Source organism: Ceratosolen solmsi, unplaced genomic scaffold (assembly GCF_000503995.2).
Source record: "Ceratosolen solmsi marchali unplaced genomic scaffold, CerSol_1.0 scaffold11, whole genome shotgun sequence".
NCBI classification, from domain to species: Eukaryota; Metazoa; Arthropoda; class Insecta; order Hymenoptera; family Agaonidae; genus Ceratosolen; species Ceratosolen solmsi.
In genome coordinates, this window is record NW_011948416.1 from 7,137,017 (window position 1) to 7,155,258 (window position 18,242).

General features: G+C 26.4%; 1 protein-coding gene across 1 annotated transcript in view; it reads left to right on the forward strand.

Moving 5' to 3' along the window:
- LOC105359252 (temperature-induced paralytic E) overlaps positions 1-17,738 on the forward strand; it is a 39,849-nt gene extending 22,111 nt beyond the window's left edge. The window contains 3 exon segments of the mRNA XM_011495787.1: positions 1-17; positions 20-39; positions 17,162-17,738. The exon segment at positions 1-17 is cut by the window's left edge and continues 283 nt beyond it. Of these exon segments, the coding sequence (XP_011494089.1) occupies positions 1-17; positions 20-39; positions 17,162-17,225 (101 nt within the window). The 3' untranslated portion in view covers positions 17,226-17,738.
- The last annotated feature ends 504 nt before the right edge of the window (positions 17,739-18,242 follow it).

The following is an 18,242-nucleotide window of genomic DNA, read 5'->3' on the forward strand; positions in this document are numbered from 1 at the left end:
AAGCCTCGACGGCATACCCGATGCCTACTCCATTCACGGGTAAGCCAAGCCTGCAGCTAGTTGAAGCTACTTTGCATGCCTCGTCGCTTTGCGCTCATTCTTTCTCATCCTCCACTTTCCCCGTTATCCCCATTATCGAGATTTTTCTGATAGTTGAAACATTGAGTTTCCCTTGTTTATCCAATACTTTAACAGTCTATTATTTTATAAAGCGGCTGAGACTGTTTGCCCTATGTCATATTCTCATTTTTCTTTTACATAGTTTATTTACTTTACTATTCATCATCGATATGACAAATACACATTTTTCAGTTTTAAAACCTTTCTCATTACTCAATTGCTATCCAATATAATTCATTGGAATTCAAGCATAGATTTTGAGAAGAATAATTTTATTTCAAACATTTTCTTGTTTAGACGTTCTACTGAAATTTAACACAGTCCACGAATAATCATGTAATTTTATAAAATTTTATTAGTCAAAAATTTGGATTATAAATAAATGATATTTATATTCTGATAATAGTAGAACTTTGATTGGCAATGAATAAAGTAGTTATAATGAAAGTCTTGATTCTTAAATGGAACTATAAAATCTATAACTTCAAGGTTGGCAGTATTTTTATGAAGAAATAATTTGGAAAATAATATGCATTGTTTTTCTTATCAATAAATTAAAATAGAAATCATGACAATAATTTTGCAAGAATAATTGAAAATGCCTATACATGATTTATCTCATTTCTCGTTTACAAATGTTATTGACATAATGTTTAAAACAAAAATAAATATATATACAGTAATTGTATACTTGCATATAAATACGCACAAATGTTCTTGACATATCAATTTCTAAAACTTTAGCAAAAGGAATTGAAATGATATTCAATTGACACTTGATTTATATTATCGATATGTTCCTTAACATGCATATACATTAGATTAAAGTTTGTAGTCTGCCATTTGAACAACATACATGTATTCGCTGAAATATTTTAACTCCTTTAATAATATAAATTCGTGTTTGTCGGTCAATTATTCCGGAAACCTGAAAGACGTACAGAAACTTCTGCCTATAATGACGCCTCGGGGTTCGAACGCTTAGAAGCCGCCTAATTTTGAGAATTAACTATAGTCGTATATTATATCAGTGATATCAAACTCAAACGAATATTTTAAAACTCTAAAAAATTTATTTAAAATTTCAAGTACAATTTCCATATATTATTACGATGTAATTCAATGATAAAACTTTATAAATTGTATTGAGAACTTTTATGATAAGTAAATTATTTATTGATAATAGATATATCAGAACCAAGCATGTAATAAGTATCATCAGATTTTTATAGAAATTAATTGAGTGAGGAATTTTTTACTTTGGATATTATTCATACTGTAGTCTTATATCAAAAGCGATACAATAAAGCACTATTACAATGAAACACAATATTTATCTAAATGAAATTAGTCCGTATACATGTGTGTGTGCGCGCGCGTGTAGATGCGCGTGTGTTAAGATGCAGTGTTGAACGTAGAATTTAATTTGGACACAAATTCGCCAATATTATTTGAGCAATAAATAATAATCTTGTTGATATCTGATTTTTTAGAAAAAGCATACAAAGAATTTTTTTGTATACGATATAAAAGTTCTCTATGAATGGCAGTTGGAAAGAATGAGGTAAAAGATCAAATCTTCATTTTCTTATTGGATACCATTTATAGATACGAAGTTATTTTTTATTATTATTAATGTATATAAATATAAAGATTCTGATATCAATAATATATTTTAAATTGAAGAATTTCCTTGTGAAAATACGAAAAAAACTTTCAATAAATTTATTTCTATTATATATATATATATATATACATGTGTGTGTGTGTGTGAGAAGAAAAAATAGTCACATTAAACTAATAATAATTAACAAATGTGGCAAGAAATATATGTATATAGTATTCTATAATCGACATCGACTTTGTAAAGACTTTGTAGTGGCTGGTAATGACTCGTCTTTTATTGTCGCTGTATCTTTAAATCGTTAAGTGACTGAGTTTGATTGGCGAGTCGCTACTTTCTAGGTCCGAAATGGCGTCGTGCAGTCTGTCGCTACATGACGTCTTTTGCGCCCTCGGCTCGCACTCATTTTGCATTAAAGCATGAGCGCGTGAACTAATTTATTACCATATATATTTATATGCGAAAATGCATATCGTTGTCACGTACTCAGACGCTTACCTTTAATTATTGCGAATGTTAATTTATTTTATTTATTTGAAAATTTGTAATAATATGTTTAATTTTAATTAGTCGAGCTCGCAATAATTATGATTTGGATGTAAATAGTTAATGAAAGTGTAATTATTAAGTGAGAAAATTTGTAGTATTCTAATAATCGTATTTACTATCATAAAATTACAGAAATAACCGCATTCACCGACACGTTATTAACAGAAAACTCCAATGTCTGCAAATCTCGATTTCTGGCTATGTATAATAAGTTTATAATTATTTTTTAATTAATCTATAAAACTTTGATTTTATAAATTAGTTTTATGAAGTTCGAGAATTATTATAGATATTAATTTTTAAATTAAATTAAAATTATAATCAGATTATACACACACACACACACACACATACACACAAACACGCACGCACACACATAAATATATGTAAACGTCCGAGGGCTGATTATTATTACTATTAATTAAGTAATAAGTTTATTTAACGACATTTTTTAATTAGGTGTATAAAAATAAAATATACTTTTCCTCAATTTTCATTGCAAGACGTATCGTTACACTTGGACTGCTTTATTTCAACTCATTTATCATAGTATATGAATATTAAATGCAGGGTAAATGTATTTCCATGGATTTTCTGGTCTATGGTATGAAAGCCAATTGTTGAATGATATTTATTTACGGTATATTGTTTTAGTACGAAACTCGCTGTTTTTCACTAATTTTACACAAATGTGTACAGCTGCATTTATAATGTGTGTGAAGATTCTTGGTATAGAGGGAGAAAAAAAATGCGATATTTATGAAAGAGTTTTGAAATGACTGAAGGTGCCCAAAGTATTGGAGCGTAATAATTCAAGGATGCAAATTAAAATTTTTACAATTTATATTTGTATCCTGAAAATTATATACAAAATTCTAAATATCTAAAATAAGTTATGCTAATTGCCGTTACTTTCAGTAATTGACATTTAAATTGAATTTTAACTGACGCTTGAACCTACGGAAGTGTGACCTTGACCGTGTGCGTTTATCCCTAAGTTTCATCATGTTCTTCGTGTATTTGTATTCTGCATATTATATATAGTGATTTGCACATGTTCCTATTAGGGACATAGATAAATCGTAAATAGATCTTAAAACTTCAAAATCTATTAAACATTAAATTAAGCTCCAAAAGTCTCTATATATTATCCAATAATCTTGAAACATTAATTATTGTCCTTAAATTAGCAAATGTGTGTGTGTGTGTGTGGGTGTGTGTGGTGTGCGTGTGCGTGTGCGTGTGTGTGTGTGTGTAAGTAAGTTATAGGTATATAGATATACATCTATCGGTATATATTACGATTCAAGCAGAACTATTGATTTCATAATTCGCGTGCAATAATCTAACGCTTCCTCTTTACTCTATTTTGCAAATATAGAGCTTGCTTTAAGCCATACGTAGTCAACGTATTTTACTTTAATCAATTACAAATTGAGAGTCAATCTAATCAAGAGATATGCTATTAATAACAACATACTTTTTTATAATACATTCAACAAATGTGAAAGCATTAAAGTCTTAAGCAAAACATGTCACAGATTTCTTATAATTATACAGAACTAAAATTTAATATCAGAATACATTTACATTCTTCATAAATTTATAAATATATAATAGAATCTAAAAACTCATCATCCTTAAATTAGCACGTGTGTGTGTGTGTGCGTGTGCGTGTGCGTGTGTGTGTGTGTTTGTGTATGTGTTTAGCATTTAACCAAGATTTTAATTTAATTTTCCAATTACCCAATCTATTATTTCGTAAATAGTGAGGTATAAAATTTATTTATAATTTAAAAATTTTAATTTTAAAGTACATTGTATAAAATTTTCAATTATAAAAATTATTTTTAAAGTTTATAAAATTACAATTGATTTAAAAGGCTTAAAATTTGAAAGTTTTCTAACTTACATAAATTGACGAACGTATAAATATTGCATTTCTAGGATTTTCCTATTATAAATGAATCTATCATCACCTTTATTTGTACAATAAATTTGTTTTAAAGCTTATATTTGCTTTTAAATTACAAAATTCGTTATTACTATAGTGTTATTTAACCTACGTAGTATAAATTATGTAAATGGAAACTAGCTTATATTTTTATAAAGAGTATTTTTCTAAGAGAAATTCTTAATGACTTAAGTGCTTTAAAAATGAATTATAGTATTACTTATCTCGATTAAAAGTAAGTAATTTCCTATCAATAATAAATAATCAAATTTTTCTTTCAATAGACTAAATATATATGTAGATACACACGTAATCCTATTACGCACTCCCAAAAATTTATACTTTATTATCATCAGATTTTGTTTAGTTTAGGTAATTAATTTAATAACATTATATTAATTAAAAATAAAAAACGATTCCTTGTTTAGCTTAATTGAAAGTATTTGAATTGAATTGAAAAAAATACTTTGGATAGCGTATTCAAGTAATATTGAATATTTAAATTACATTGAAAATCTCAATTTATAATAAAATTTTATAATGATATTTTTAATTCTAAATATGAATTTTAATGAATATTATATCAAGGTCCATCAAATTAAATATTATATGTATATTTAAACTATGATATAGATATATAATTACAATATACATTGAATATAATTAATTGAAGGGTGAACTGCTAAAGCTAACAGCAGCGACTACAAAGCCACGTATTTTCACTAATAATTTAGTACATATAGGTCGAATGATCTAAGCTCAAGAAAGTTTTGACAATGTTCGCGAATAATGCAAAATTCAATTTTTTAATTTTCATAGAAGAGAGAGATTTATTACATGGCCAGAGGAGAGAAAGCTGCAGTCTGAATAGTATTAGAATTTAAAATCAGCGTGGTTGGTAATTCATATCTTTCTGGTTGAGTGAAAATTATTTGCATGAAAGTTAAATGGGAATAATTAGTTTCACAATTAATTTGGAAAAATTTATTGTGTAAGATCCTAATGATACTGTTCACTTCGAAATAACGTAAAGCTTCAGTAGTAAATCATAAGTGTATAAATATTTTAAACATTTATAATAAATAACGTATACGTAGATCATATATTAAAACATATAGTATAACAGATAAACTGTATTACAAAAATATCGAAATATATCGTATATATGTATATATATATATATATATATATATATATAATTGGAATATAATTATTTTTGCTTTTTTTTATTCTTTCAAAAAAAAATGTAATAGATTTAATCTACTAACTCATACATCCAAGCGTAAACGCATATAATTACATACACACGCGGAGAAGGCGTAGGCCTTCTCTTACTCAGAAACATTCACATCTGCTTCTTGTTGTATGAATTTCTTTTATTGTATATCTTGTTAAATATTAAAATAAACATCACTGTTGAAGTTTAGTTTAATAGTTTAATCTAATATTCTAATCTACATTTAATAATTAATTATTTTATCATAAACTAAAGTTAATATATTTTTCTTTGTATAATACTGAATGTAGATTATGTTGAAATAATTTTTTCTGATGCAAAACCATATCGTTTAACAAAATTATCAAAATAATGTTATTTTTACACCTTCAGACACGCCCATATTTCTATAACTATTCAATTATGGTACATTCTATAATAAATTTAAAAAAAAAATAAGTTATTTATCGCATAATAAATTATGTTGTTCACATTATTTACAGTGTCAAATGATTTTTTATTATTAATTGAGAAAGCTCGTTTTATATTATCTTTATGTATATTTCTCCTTTTATAATACTATTTAAATACATATGCATGAGCTTAATAAGATTATCTTAACTTATTTATAAATTCGGTGTCCAAAATTCGTTAAGTAGTCGCTGTAATTCACCACGAATACGTACGTTGAGTCAGTGTGAAATTACCGTGTATTATGAAAATAGAGGTCGGAGTACTTGAATGATTCATTTTTCTAGTTGAGGTATGCGTACACGTGAAATGTGATGATGAGTGCATAGGTGATGATAAGGAAATTAGCGTTTCATACGCTAATGAAAGAGCAGAACTGATTTGCGAAATAGGTCGATCAAATGCAAGTAAAGAAAGTTCCTTGTAAATGCCGCATAGAGTATTAAAATTTCACATGTAGTTATTCATGTCAATTACTATTATAATTAAATGCTCTTATAAATAAATTGTAATGCCTATTATGACAATAAAATACAGACATTTATAAATGTTGCTATCAATTGCCTCATAATACGTACATAATTGTATATATAATATAGTAATATATATATATATATATATATATATATATATATATATATATATAATATAGTAATATATATATATATATATATATATATATATATATATATATATATATATTGAGAGTACATATTATATATCAGTTATGCAATTTTTATTCGCTTAATATAAAAAAGATAAAAACATTTAAAATGATAAATAATATTTGTTTTACAAAATTACTTGACAATAATTTTAAGAAAATTATTAAAATTGTTTTCATTTAAAAAGTAATTATATTAATAATTCTTTTACAGTCGTTATGTTATTAATTTTTAGCTTAAATAATTGTTAAAAATAAAAAAATTAATTTTTCTTACTGATAATCTAAAGATCTAATGTATATAATTTTTGCCTAGACAGATTTAACATATTTTATATCGACATTTTTATTGACACGATGCATACATAAATCTATAAAGATATTTTTATAAGAAACTTTTACATCATTAAAAATTTTCATCATTTGCATATATTATAATTATGCTTCTGAAAACCAAACGAAAGTACAATATTTTTTACGAAAATACTTATTCCTTCATGTCATTAGTCTTATTCCCTATTTCTATATTTTACTGTTTTAAGATACTTAAATTGCAATCATACAATTAATCTGAATAATAAATTTAATTTTATATGAGAAAAAAGTATTATTATAGGTAGTATTATATGAATTTTGTTTTTTTTTTTTTAAAGCAAAACTGAATTTTAAAATTCAAATGAAATGTAATATTTTTGTTTGAATTTACCTTAAATAATATTAATGGATAAAATGAAATGAATTTTTTTTTTTATTAATTAATGAATAATTGTAAATTTATTTGATACAGAAATTACTTTTTCTAATTTATTTTTCTTATATAATTTTACCTCTGTTTTCACCATTATTCTCAATTTAAACTTAAAAAAGGAGGTAAATTGAAGTCAATTCACTTTTTCTCTTTAACCTTTCATTTCATTTGCCGCTTCTCCCGGCCCTTCGTTTTTTAAACACCTTTTAAACAACTCTCAATGTCTCTCTTTTCCCGTATTCTTCACTCCTTTTCTTTCATTATTTCTTACTTCTTCCATTTTATTCTCTCAACATCTATTTTTTGTTTTTCCATCTCACCAGTTCATCTCGCTTCAAAGAGTTCGATTTTTCTTATTCAACTATGCGCTCACTGATTCCCTCGCATAATTGCCCTATTCCTATCTCTCTCGTTCTACTTATTCCTATCTTTCCTCCTGCTTTTCTTTCGTACTCGTTTTAATTCGATATATGTTAGACGATAGAAATCGCACATTAATCATAAATCATTTTATTTTTTAATAATTATAGTCTCAAAATTTCATAAAAAGGCCAATGACAAATATAACTTTTATAATTTTATTTACAAATGGTTTAAGTAATATTTAATTAAAAGCTTTATTTAGTTATTTACTTATTTTTGGTTTTAATTTTCTTTATTAAATTTATGAATTTATTGTTAAAATCATGAATATTTTATAAATATATAAATTATATAAATTTTAGAAATACATAGATATCTTCATTCTTTTGTATAATAAAAATTTGACAAACGGTAATTGTATATTATTTTTATTACATTACTTAATAAATTTACTTGCAAATGTAAGTTAGTACTTAATTTACCGATAAAATTTTATCCGAGAACTTTTAGCGTTAAAATAGTCGTCTAGGGTAAACTGTCTAAAGCTTATGAAATATTTAGTATATAAATTTCAAATACATATATATATATATATATATATATATATATACATAGAATTTGTTTCACACCCATCCAAATTAAGGCTTTCGAGCTATTAGATGAATTGTGTATTTTCTTCTTTTTTGTCCTTCTTTTTGTTTGTTCTTATTAGTAACTTATTTATACATTAAAAAAATTAAGTTGTAAAGCTGAGAGAAAAAGGATGCATAATTTCTAGGTCAATAAATGTATTTATTATATTTAAAGAAAAATTTCATCGCTAATTGAAGACATTTATTGACGTACATACATAATGCTCGAAATTATGTAAAGTATATGAAATTACAAAAATCCTTTGGTCGATAACGATATTAATAATTGATCCAGCCACATCTATAGTTACCAACAATTTATATGTATTAATCTTAATAGAAGTACGATATATAGTTTGCTATAGTAAATATCATTGTTTCATTTGCAACGTAAAACGACTTTAGTATTTCGATTAAATTTCTATTTCTCTAGAGAGAAAAAGAAATGACTCACTTTCCCACGTAGTTTATGTTCGACTCATGCTTAAAGTAAAACGAAACTCGATTCTGGCACTACTTCTCAGAAAACTTTCGTCTAACTAATTCATCGATATTCCGGTACGCTGAAGATTGTAAAAATTGCAAATTTTTTTCTCTACTTCATTGCTCGAGTTAATTTCGCCTTTAGAAATTCGGCCAGTGGTGAAGTGCCAGTAGCATTCTAGTAGCAGCTTGCTCGAAAGCTTCTCATTACCCGAGTCTTTGCTTACGTCGCTCGGTACTATTAATCCCGCCCCACCCCTCGAGCGACCGAAATCGCCTAGGTCGTCTAAATAATCGCCACATCATAAATAATCATCGTAAATCCGCTGTCTAAGTTGAGGGCGCTCGTCGTTAAATCTAAACAGATTGAAAGTCAACCTCGCGCGAGGCGTTAACCTGATCAACCGACACACGAGCGCCAGTCCTCGTCTTCCTTCCCGGCCCGACGATTTCGCCCGTTCAATCCTCTCTCCCTCGCCCCGCCTACGGCCGCTCCTGCACACGACGTCGGTTCGGAACGCGCGCGCACGAGGCCGCGCCACACCGCGCCAAGACCATCGATTCCGACGCTCGTCGCTCCCACTGCCTCGGTCGCTCCGAGCATCGTAAAAGAGCCCCGAGTGCCGAGTCCGTGGACGAGACAAGGAGGACAAAGTACACGCACCTAAGTGCACACTCCGACATGACACGCACCCCGCGTCCCCCCATTGGCGATGGAATTTACGAGTGGACTGCTGATTGTCGGGGCGAACTCGTGTTGGTATTGATGCTGATGATGGATGGTGGTGATGGTCGTGACGATGCTGGTGGTCGTGGCGGTGCTGGTGGTCGTAGCGGCGGCGGCGGTAGCGGTGGGATGAAAGGAGGCATGTCGATGAACTTGATCGGAATCAAGAGAGAGCGCGTATTTATTTATAGGCGCGGTACAAAATCAAGTCCTCCCCACCCCCATCATCACCACCACCTATCGCCACTCTTATTAAATTAATGATACACATGACGCCTATATCTCTCGTACATTTTTTACGATGTTAGTGCAGCTTGGGAGCTCGATTTGAACACTTAATTGCGCTTGATGAATACTGATAAAATTGTCTGCACAACGTCTTTACTTTCTTTATCTTTCATTGTTTATCGGCTTGAGAATAAAAAGTAATGGAGGGGAGGGGATAATGGAGAAACGTAAGGGAGCGAAGGGAGGCGGAGATCAGTGCTCGAGGAAACTAATTTAGTAATGAGAATTGACTGGATCTTTTGTCTCGCGATATTCGAATAATTGGTGTGTTTAAAATCGATCGTTTTCACACTCCTTGACGCTTCGTTGCACTCAGAAAATTAACGGCAGTGTCGAGCTTTTTAATATTACATCAATTGGCTTAAATATTACGTCTTTCGTTTGTAATACGTATAACTTTTTCAAAGGATTGTCAGACTCTTGGCAATCATTTGGGAATTGTCTTACATCAGCCGAGAAAGAATTCTAAATTAATTTCGATAATAGAAGAAACATCGTATGTTTGTAATTTTTGCAATATGAATTTATTAAATAAAAAAGCATGCATCCTTAATAAAGAATTACTATTGATTTTCTGTACTTTCCTTAAACAATCGATCATAAATCGTCGTATACGTTAAATCTTAAACGCGTACTTGGCAATGCAGCTTCTTCATTGTCCCAAAGCTTGCGTAGTCCTCAACACGTTGAGGTTCCCTACGCAAACTTACAATAAAATTAATTAATCTTTTATTTCTAATTGAGGGATATTCGTACACGTAAGTGTAATAATTTTGTATTTATATTAGCCTCTATACTTACGAAAGCTGTAATAATGCAAAATTGCGTGCAAATAAAATCACGATAAATAATAATATTTTTTAATATAATTTGCCCAGTTAATATGTTTTCAGTTTCATTTAACACAATATTTGGAATTATAAACAATTTTATTAAGAGCCATTGCTTTTTATTTCTCGTTTATTTACGTTTTTTTTATTTTTTGGCAAATTTATATCAAACGTGTAATTACACTCATAATCGTGATTGTGAGCATATAACCTGAATCGGCCAATACTTTCACCGTTGCAAATAATATTTAATATTATTTAAAATTCATTGTGTAATAACCATATTATACGGTCTTTAATATTTATTATTTATTTAATATTTTAATCAGCGGTGACAGTGCATTTTTTGTTTGTTTATTATGTATTAATGTTATTCAAAGTAGATAAAAGATTCTGTTTTACAGAAAAGTAAAGAAAAGAAAATTTTTTATACTAAATAAGATATATTGTTATTTTTACAAAAGTATTTTTGAAATTTGAACATTATCATTTGATATTTATCAAAAGTTCATTAATTGATAACGACTATTGATTTTCAATTTTTGTTGTATTCTATTAAATGGGAATGTTAAATATTTTATCAGAAAAATATTAAATATTACTCTGGGCTGCCTATAAATAATATCCCCCATTATTAAAGATACTTTTTTTGTATTTAAATCTATTTTTGGAATTGAATCATCGTCACACTTAATGTTGATTTTGTTTAATTACGAATATATTCATTCATATTTACTATTCTATCGTGAAATTTTTAGAAACATTAACAATGACTTAATATATTCAGAAATAATGTCACAAGGTTGATTTGAGTTTGAATAAGTGGTGCGGGTCAGCGTAACGTCTGTCAAAGGCCACATCTTCATTCTCTTAGTTATCTCTCTCTCTCTCTCTCTCTCTCTCTCTCTCTGTCTCCTTGTTTTATTTTTACACGTCCATTTAATCATTGCTTTATCTTGTATTTTTTCTTACAGATATAAAATTTTTTAATCGAAATAATAGAAAAATGATAATAGTTTAATAATTAATATATAGATATTCGTAAAAAATTAATTTTTTTTAATAATTTTAGTAATTGGAAGATTTATGAAAAAGTATTAGCTATATCTAAATTTAAGTCTTGGGATACGAAATTGTATATTGGATAAGTATGAAATAATATAATAAATATATTAAGAATTTAAAGATACGAGTATAATAATTTTAAAAGAAGAAATAGTGTCAAAGCAATAATAATTTGACTTACAAAGGTTATGAAATTTTGATGATTTCTTCTATTTGATCAATCTGTCCTAATTCCAATCTTAGTTTTTAATATATAAAATCTATAAAGAGAATTCCAATTGATAATTAAACAGAATTCTTTGAAAAATAATATAATAAGAATTTTTAATCTATTATTTAAATTTATTTTTGAGCAATATACAAAACATTGCTTTATGCATATTGTAATTAATGAACAGATGGAATTTCACTATCATTTTCACAAGATATTCAATTTCATTTTTTACATTTCATTACGTGAATAGTATCTTGAAATATTATAGTAACTAAATAATATATATATATTTACATATATGTTTTTTGAAATTGAGTCATACTTTTTTTTTATTCGTAATGTACTTTCGAAATTATATTATTATTGATATTCTACTTATTTTTATAAAGTATTATTAGTAATATAATAATATAATATTTAATTACATAATATGAAGTGATAATACAACAATAAGTAGGTATAAAAAACACAATGGTAGAAGTTTCGAGCGAAACTGTATAAAAAGAAAAGAAAGAGCAGGTGAAAAGATCTTATAACAAAACAAAAAAAATTGCTTCTAAAAATCCTGAATGGAGAACAAGGGTATGAATAAGTTTCTAATTCTTTTTGAATATCGTAAAGAACAACAAAATCTTTTTTATCAGCTGTGCAAGAGGATAAACCCTAATGAAAAATTAAAATAATGTTTCACAGTTTGCTCACTGTCGATCTTTCTCTCTCTCCCTCTCTCTCTATCTCTCTCTTTCTCTCTCCCTCTGTCTTATATATATGACCCTTTCAGAATTACTAAATTTCATGACTCTACGTATGCATAGAGTAAATATGGCCCACTTTATATTCATAAAAATTAAAATTTAGAAATAGTGTAAAATAATTCAACGGTCAATTCGTAAGAAGATTAGAGATAAAAAAAGCCATTACAGTGTCAAAAGATAAATTCGTTCGATGTAAGGTTTATTAATTATAAACATTCTTTTCTCAATTTCAATATACTTCAATTCCTTTTGAGAAACGTCGTATCACCATCAATTATACAATATTAAATAGCATGAAATATAATTATTTAACTTATCTATAAATTTTCTAGTATAATGTCTTATGCAAAAAAGGAATTCATCCCGTTATTTTTTTTCTAGTAGTAATAAAATTATCTGCCTAAAATATAAAAAAAAATTTATATATATATATATATATTCATAGTTAATAACTTTTCGTTTAAAAATCTATTATTCTTGCAACAACGATAATAAGAATAATAATAATAATTTATAACACATTAATTAATATATTACACTGAATAATTTTTAGTAATTGATTTATTATTGAATATAATATGTGAACATTCATTAGCATTTTCTTTGTATTTATTAAATATTATTATTGTACAAAATAACTTAATTAATTGTAATAATGATACTGATGATGATGATGTTATGATGATAACGATGATGATTATGGTGATTATTATTATTATTATTATTATTATTAATATTTATATTACTGTCAATATTTTTGTTATTTTTATTATTGTCAATGATTAATCAGTAGAATATTTATCTTTCTTTTTATTCTTTTTCAAGGATTATTTAAATTATTCAAAAATCTTCAATGTGAAATATTTTTCATTAGAAATCAGTTAACGTTATTAATGTAATAGATTACATCATTCAAATGTAAATTAATAAACTATTATTAATTTCATAATAATTAAACGGATTTAAGAAGATAAATAATATATATTGAAAATATTTTTTCTTTCAATGCATATACATAATTTAAATTTTGTAAGAAATTATATATTGTTTTATGTATTATAATTATTAATTGATTTTAAAACTAGTGTATGCTAAATCAAAATAAATTTATGTTAATCGAATCAAATTTATGTCAATGTTATATGAAAATAAAATTAATTATTTTCCATGCTTTATACAAAATATTATCTAACTTTAAATAGATAATTGTGTAATTAAGTTATACAATTGCAGAATTCATGATTATTAATTTCTTAGAAAGTAAATAAAAATAGACTGCTCTGTGTCATTTAATCTTTAATATTAACCTTTATAGAATATCTTTTTTTATCATAGAAAAAACAATTATAATTATTTGAATTAAATGTTTTTATTTTTTCATTAAATAAATGATATATATAAAGATAATATTGAAAAATCATCAATTCAAGGAATACGAATATGCTTTTAATATATATAAAAAATATATGACATTTAATGAATATACTATAGGATGATTTAATTTTATGAAAAAAGAATCAAGTAGAATGTAATTTAAATGATATTCGTCTCACAAAGAATCCAGTTTAAATAAAAATATCTATAGGCAATATTGAGTTCCAATTACATGTAAAAGTATACACCGCATTAAATTAAGAATTCTGGTTTATTTTATGCGTTGTCAATGAAAATAATACAAAAAAATTGCAAAAAATAAAGATAATAAATGTATAGAATAGATTAAGTATTAATTAATTAAATTTTATGTTTAAATATTCAATAAATGAACGAAAGTTCATATTCATCTAAAGCGTATTCAAACTGATATAAAATACGAGATAAATGTATTATTTTAAATATAATATTAGATTTTGATTAATTGGTTTGAAAAAATAATCAGATATTAATATTAATATTATTCAACATTAAATCATTATATTATGTAATAATAATTAATTAATTAATAACTAATTTATGGAAATCCCGAATTTTTAAAAATTAATATGAAGTATATTAATGTCAAGTAGTTCTTCATTTCCATATATTATTTAAAGGATATTCCCAACGATTATTACAATTGTACGTTTGTATAATTTCCTTTATAGTCAACTGACGATCGTTAAAAATCCTTAACGGTTTTCTGAAAATATAATTAAATAAATGCCATGGACTCTTCGTTATATCGAAAGACAATAATTCTTATTAAATAATTATTAATCAAGTTAATTCATTTCAGCTCAACTCAGTATATTTCAGTTTATTTTATTAATAAAATTTCATAATTTACGATTGATTGTATTGATAAATTTCATACGGAATAGTAAAAATAACTGAATTTAATAAAGTAACAATTCTATTAATCGTTGAAAATATTCAGTGTAAATGTAAATAATATATATATTTTAATAACATCTCATTATATTTTCTATTTATAAGATAAGCAAATTGATTAAAATCCAAATAGTATCAGTAATAATAGTAAAAAGGTCATTTTGGAAAAATACGAAAGCCATAGATGTGAATTTTGCATATCTATAATTTACATTATATCTAGTTACAATATTTTAAAGATATTTACGAATTACATACTTTACTCATAAAAACTATGTAATAAATAAATTTATATAGCTTATTGGATCAAACAATTAATGCTTCCATTCATTATTATACCCTTAAAACCATTACTTTCATCGATTTCTGTTTGCTATTTTTTACAGCTACATTTAAATCTCTTACCAATATCAAAATATTAAAATAATGTCAAAATACACTGATATTCCTGGACTGTAATTGAAAAACTAGAATGCACAGGTATTTTCATACTTCCTGATTCGGATGGAGTTGTCGCTCATGGCGAGCGACAGTTCAGAATCTTCCTCTTTCCGGCTTTTATGTCAGCCTGATAGGAATGAAGTCTAAATGTGCAAACACTTTTGCAAATATCGAAACTATGATAGTTTGTGTAATATTTGATTAAGCGTGACTTTCATTGTTTTGAGATTGTGGGGTACAACATATACTTAAAAAGATAATTAAAAGATAATACAAATAATTTAAAAACTAAATTGAAGCTTAGTGTTGATATATAATTTTTCTATTCTTTGAATGTTTATTATTAAAAGAATTATATAAAAAGAAAATTGATCATACATAATATATAATAGAAATTTATTGAAAAAAACAATTTTCTTGTTACATAAGTAACATTAGTAAATTAATTATTCGTATGTTAACAATTTTCTCTCGTTATATTTCTTTATTTGTAATTCATTATATTTATATAAGATTTTTAATTATGAAACAAATTTTTATACGAAGAACGTTGTAGTATAGGAAGAGTCAGAATTGGAATATCGATATATTTATTATATAATAAAAATACTACCTCATATAATAATTATTATTAATTATTTCGAAAACTTTTTGTAGTTGGATTTAATATTTTATACTAATTAATATTAATTAATACTAATTTATGGTAATATGTGGTAAACGTTGATCCAATATATAATATACTATGCTGCTTAATATTATACATGAACAATAAGAGTGTGAATTAAGAAAAAAATATATCTAGAAATCAAAATTGAACTCTTACGATATTAAATTTGATTTAGTTTTTATTATCCCTTTAAAAAGTATTGTTTATTGAAATCTAAATTATAAATGGATTGTTTCAAGAAACCGCTTGGGCTCATTAATAATAACACTGATTCTTTCTATTATTCATGTAATTATCGACGTAAGCTCTGCTTTACGGCAAAAAAATAACCCTAGTAATTCGACTATATTATTAGTATTTCAATAACTGTGGTGGAAAAATAAAAGAAAAAATTTCAACAATGAAATGTCCTAATTTTACATATTCTATATATCCTAAACTGTATGTAACATTTAGATGACTAAAAAGTTGAAATAATAATTATAACAATAACAACAACAACAACAACAATAATAATGATAATAATACTAAACCATTATATTCGTGAATAAACAAGTTTAGTTTTTAAATTATGAAAATGTAGTGTTTCTATTTACATAAATTCAACAAGCCATCTCAAATTTACTTTATACTCGTCGATATATAAACCCTCAATTTTTTGCATTTATTCGTTTAAAGACATATTTTATAAATATCTGTTCAATTTATTCCAATTTTCCTGGGATTTGGTCGACGAATTAATGCCACTTTCCATTAATCCACAGTATTATAATTTAAGGATATTAAGGTAATTCGACTGTTTGAAGAATTAATGATATCCCTGTTATTAAAGTATGTCTCCTATATGTCAATAATATTATTTATTCATAGTAATGAAAATTATTCAGCTATCACGTGACGTGAGTGATGAGTATACTCCATCGGCACCGCTTCACCACGTAGATACAACAACTTTTAAATAGAAAAATATCAGCCCCATTATTATACAGTTATTATACAGTAGTAAAGCGAGCAATAATAATAATTTACATTTGCAGAAGCTTGAGCAAGACGATGACGACGAGTATCTCAACGCATCCTGGGCCGACGGCAGCAGTCTGAAACGCCATTATCAAGGTTTGAGGGATATTTCATGGAGGCCTCGTTAAATTCGAGCCGACTAGATTCTTCCGTTCCTGCTAGTAGTCCCGAGCGCCGATTAACGGAAAAAATTAACGGACGCTCATCGGACGATGGCAGGCTCATATGACGTTTATCGATTGCACGCGTCACCCTCGAGTTAACCGGAAGCGCTCGGATAATCGAAATCCTAAAGCTACCTTTCGATCGTTACGCATATTCTAATTAAGTAAAGGCATGACAGGCACGGCAAAATTGCAACAACTATTTATGGCAAATATTCGCGCATAATTTTATCAGTATGACGACGGTAGTGTCGATGAGAGTCGCATTTTTGGTGAAATTTGTACAGAGTTGGTTTCGTTCGGAACAAACGGAACGCTTTCATAGTTTTTCCTATTAAAATATTCCTACATAAATGCATTGAGAAGAATATGTACGTTTGTATGCATAATCAAATTATTGAACAATTGGTTGGCTTTATATACATACATACATACATATACATGCATACATATATATATATATATATATATATATATATATATATATATATGCTTGTATAATTTATGATTCCTGTGTGTCCATGATATTTTGAAATTAATTTTTTACATAAAAATATAACTATTTTATAAATTATATTGTAAATTTAACGATCGTATTCTTTCGTTTGGTAAATTTGCTGTTTTTTTCTCTTTCTACAATTAATTATAAAATATAAAATTCCAGTACAAAATGGCTATATCTATTGCAATTATATAAATGATATTTTATTGGCTAAAATATAATAAAGCACATTTATTTGATATAGCGATATATAATATATGTGGATTAATATATATTTTATATACAATAATACGATCGACTTTTCAGTGTTTATTTCGTAACAATAATTTATAAATGTCATAGGTTTGTTTTTCAAAAGCAATAAATACGTGTACATATATGGAATATATAATACCTTACACTGGCAATACAAGAGCTTTATACACACAATTA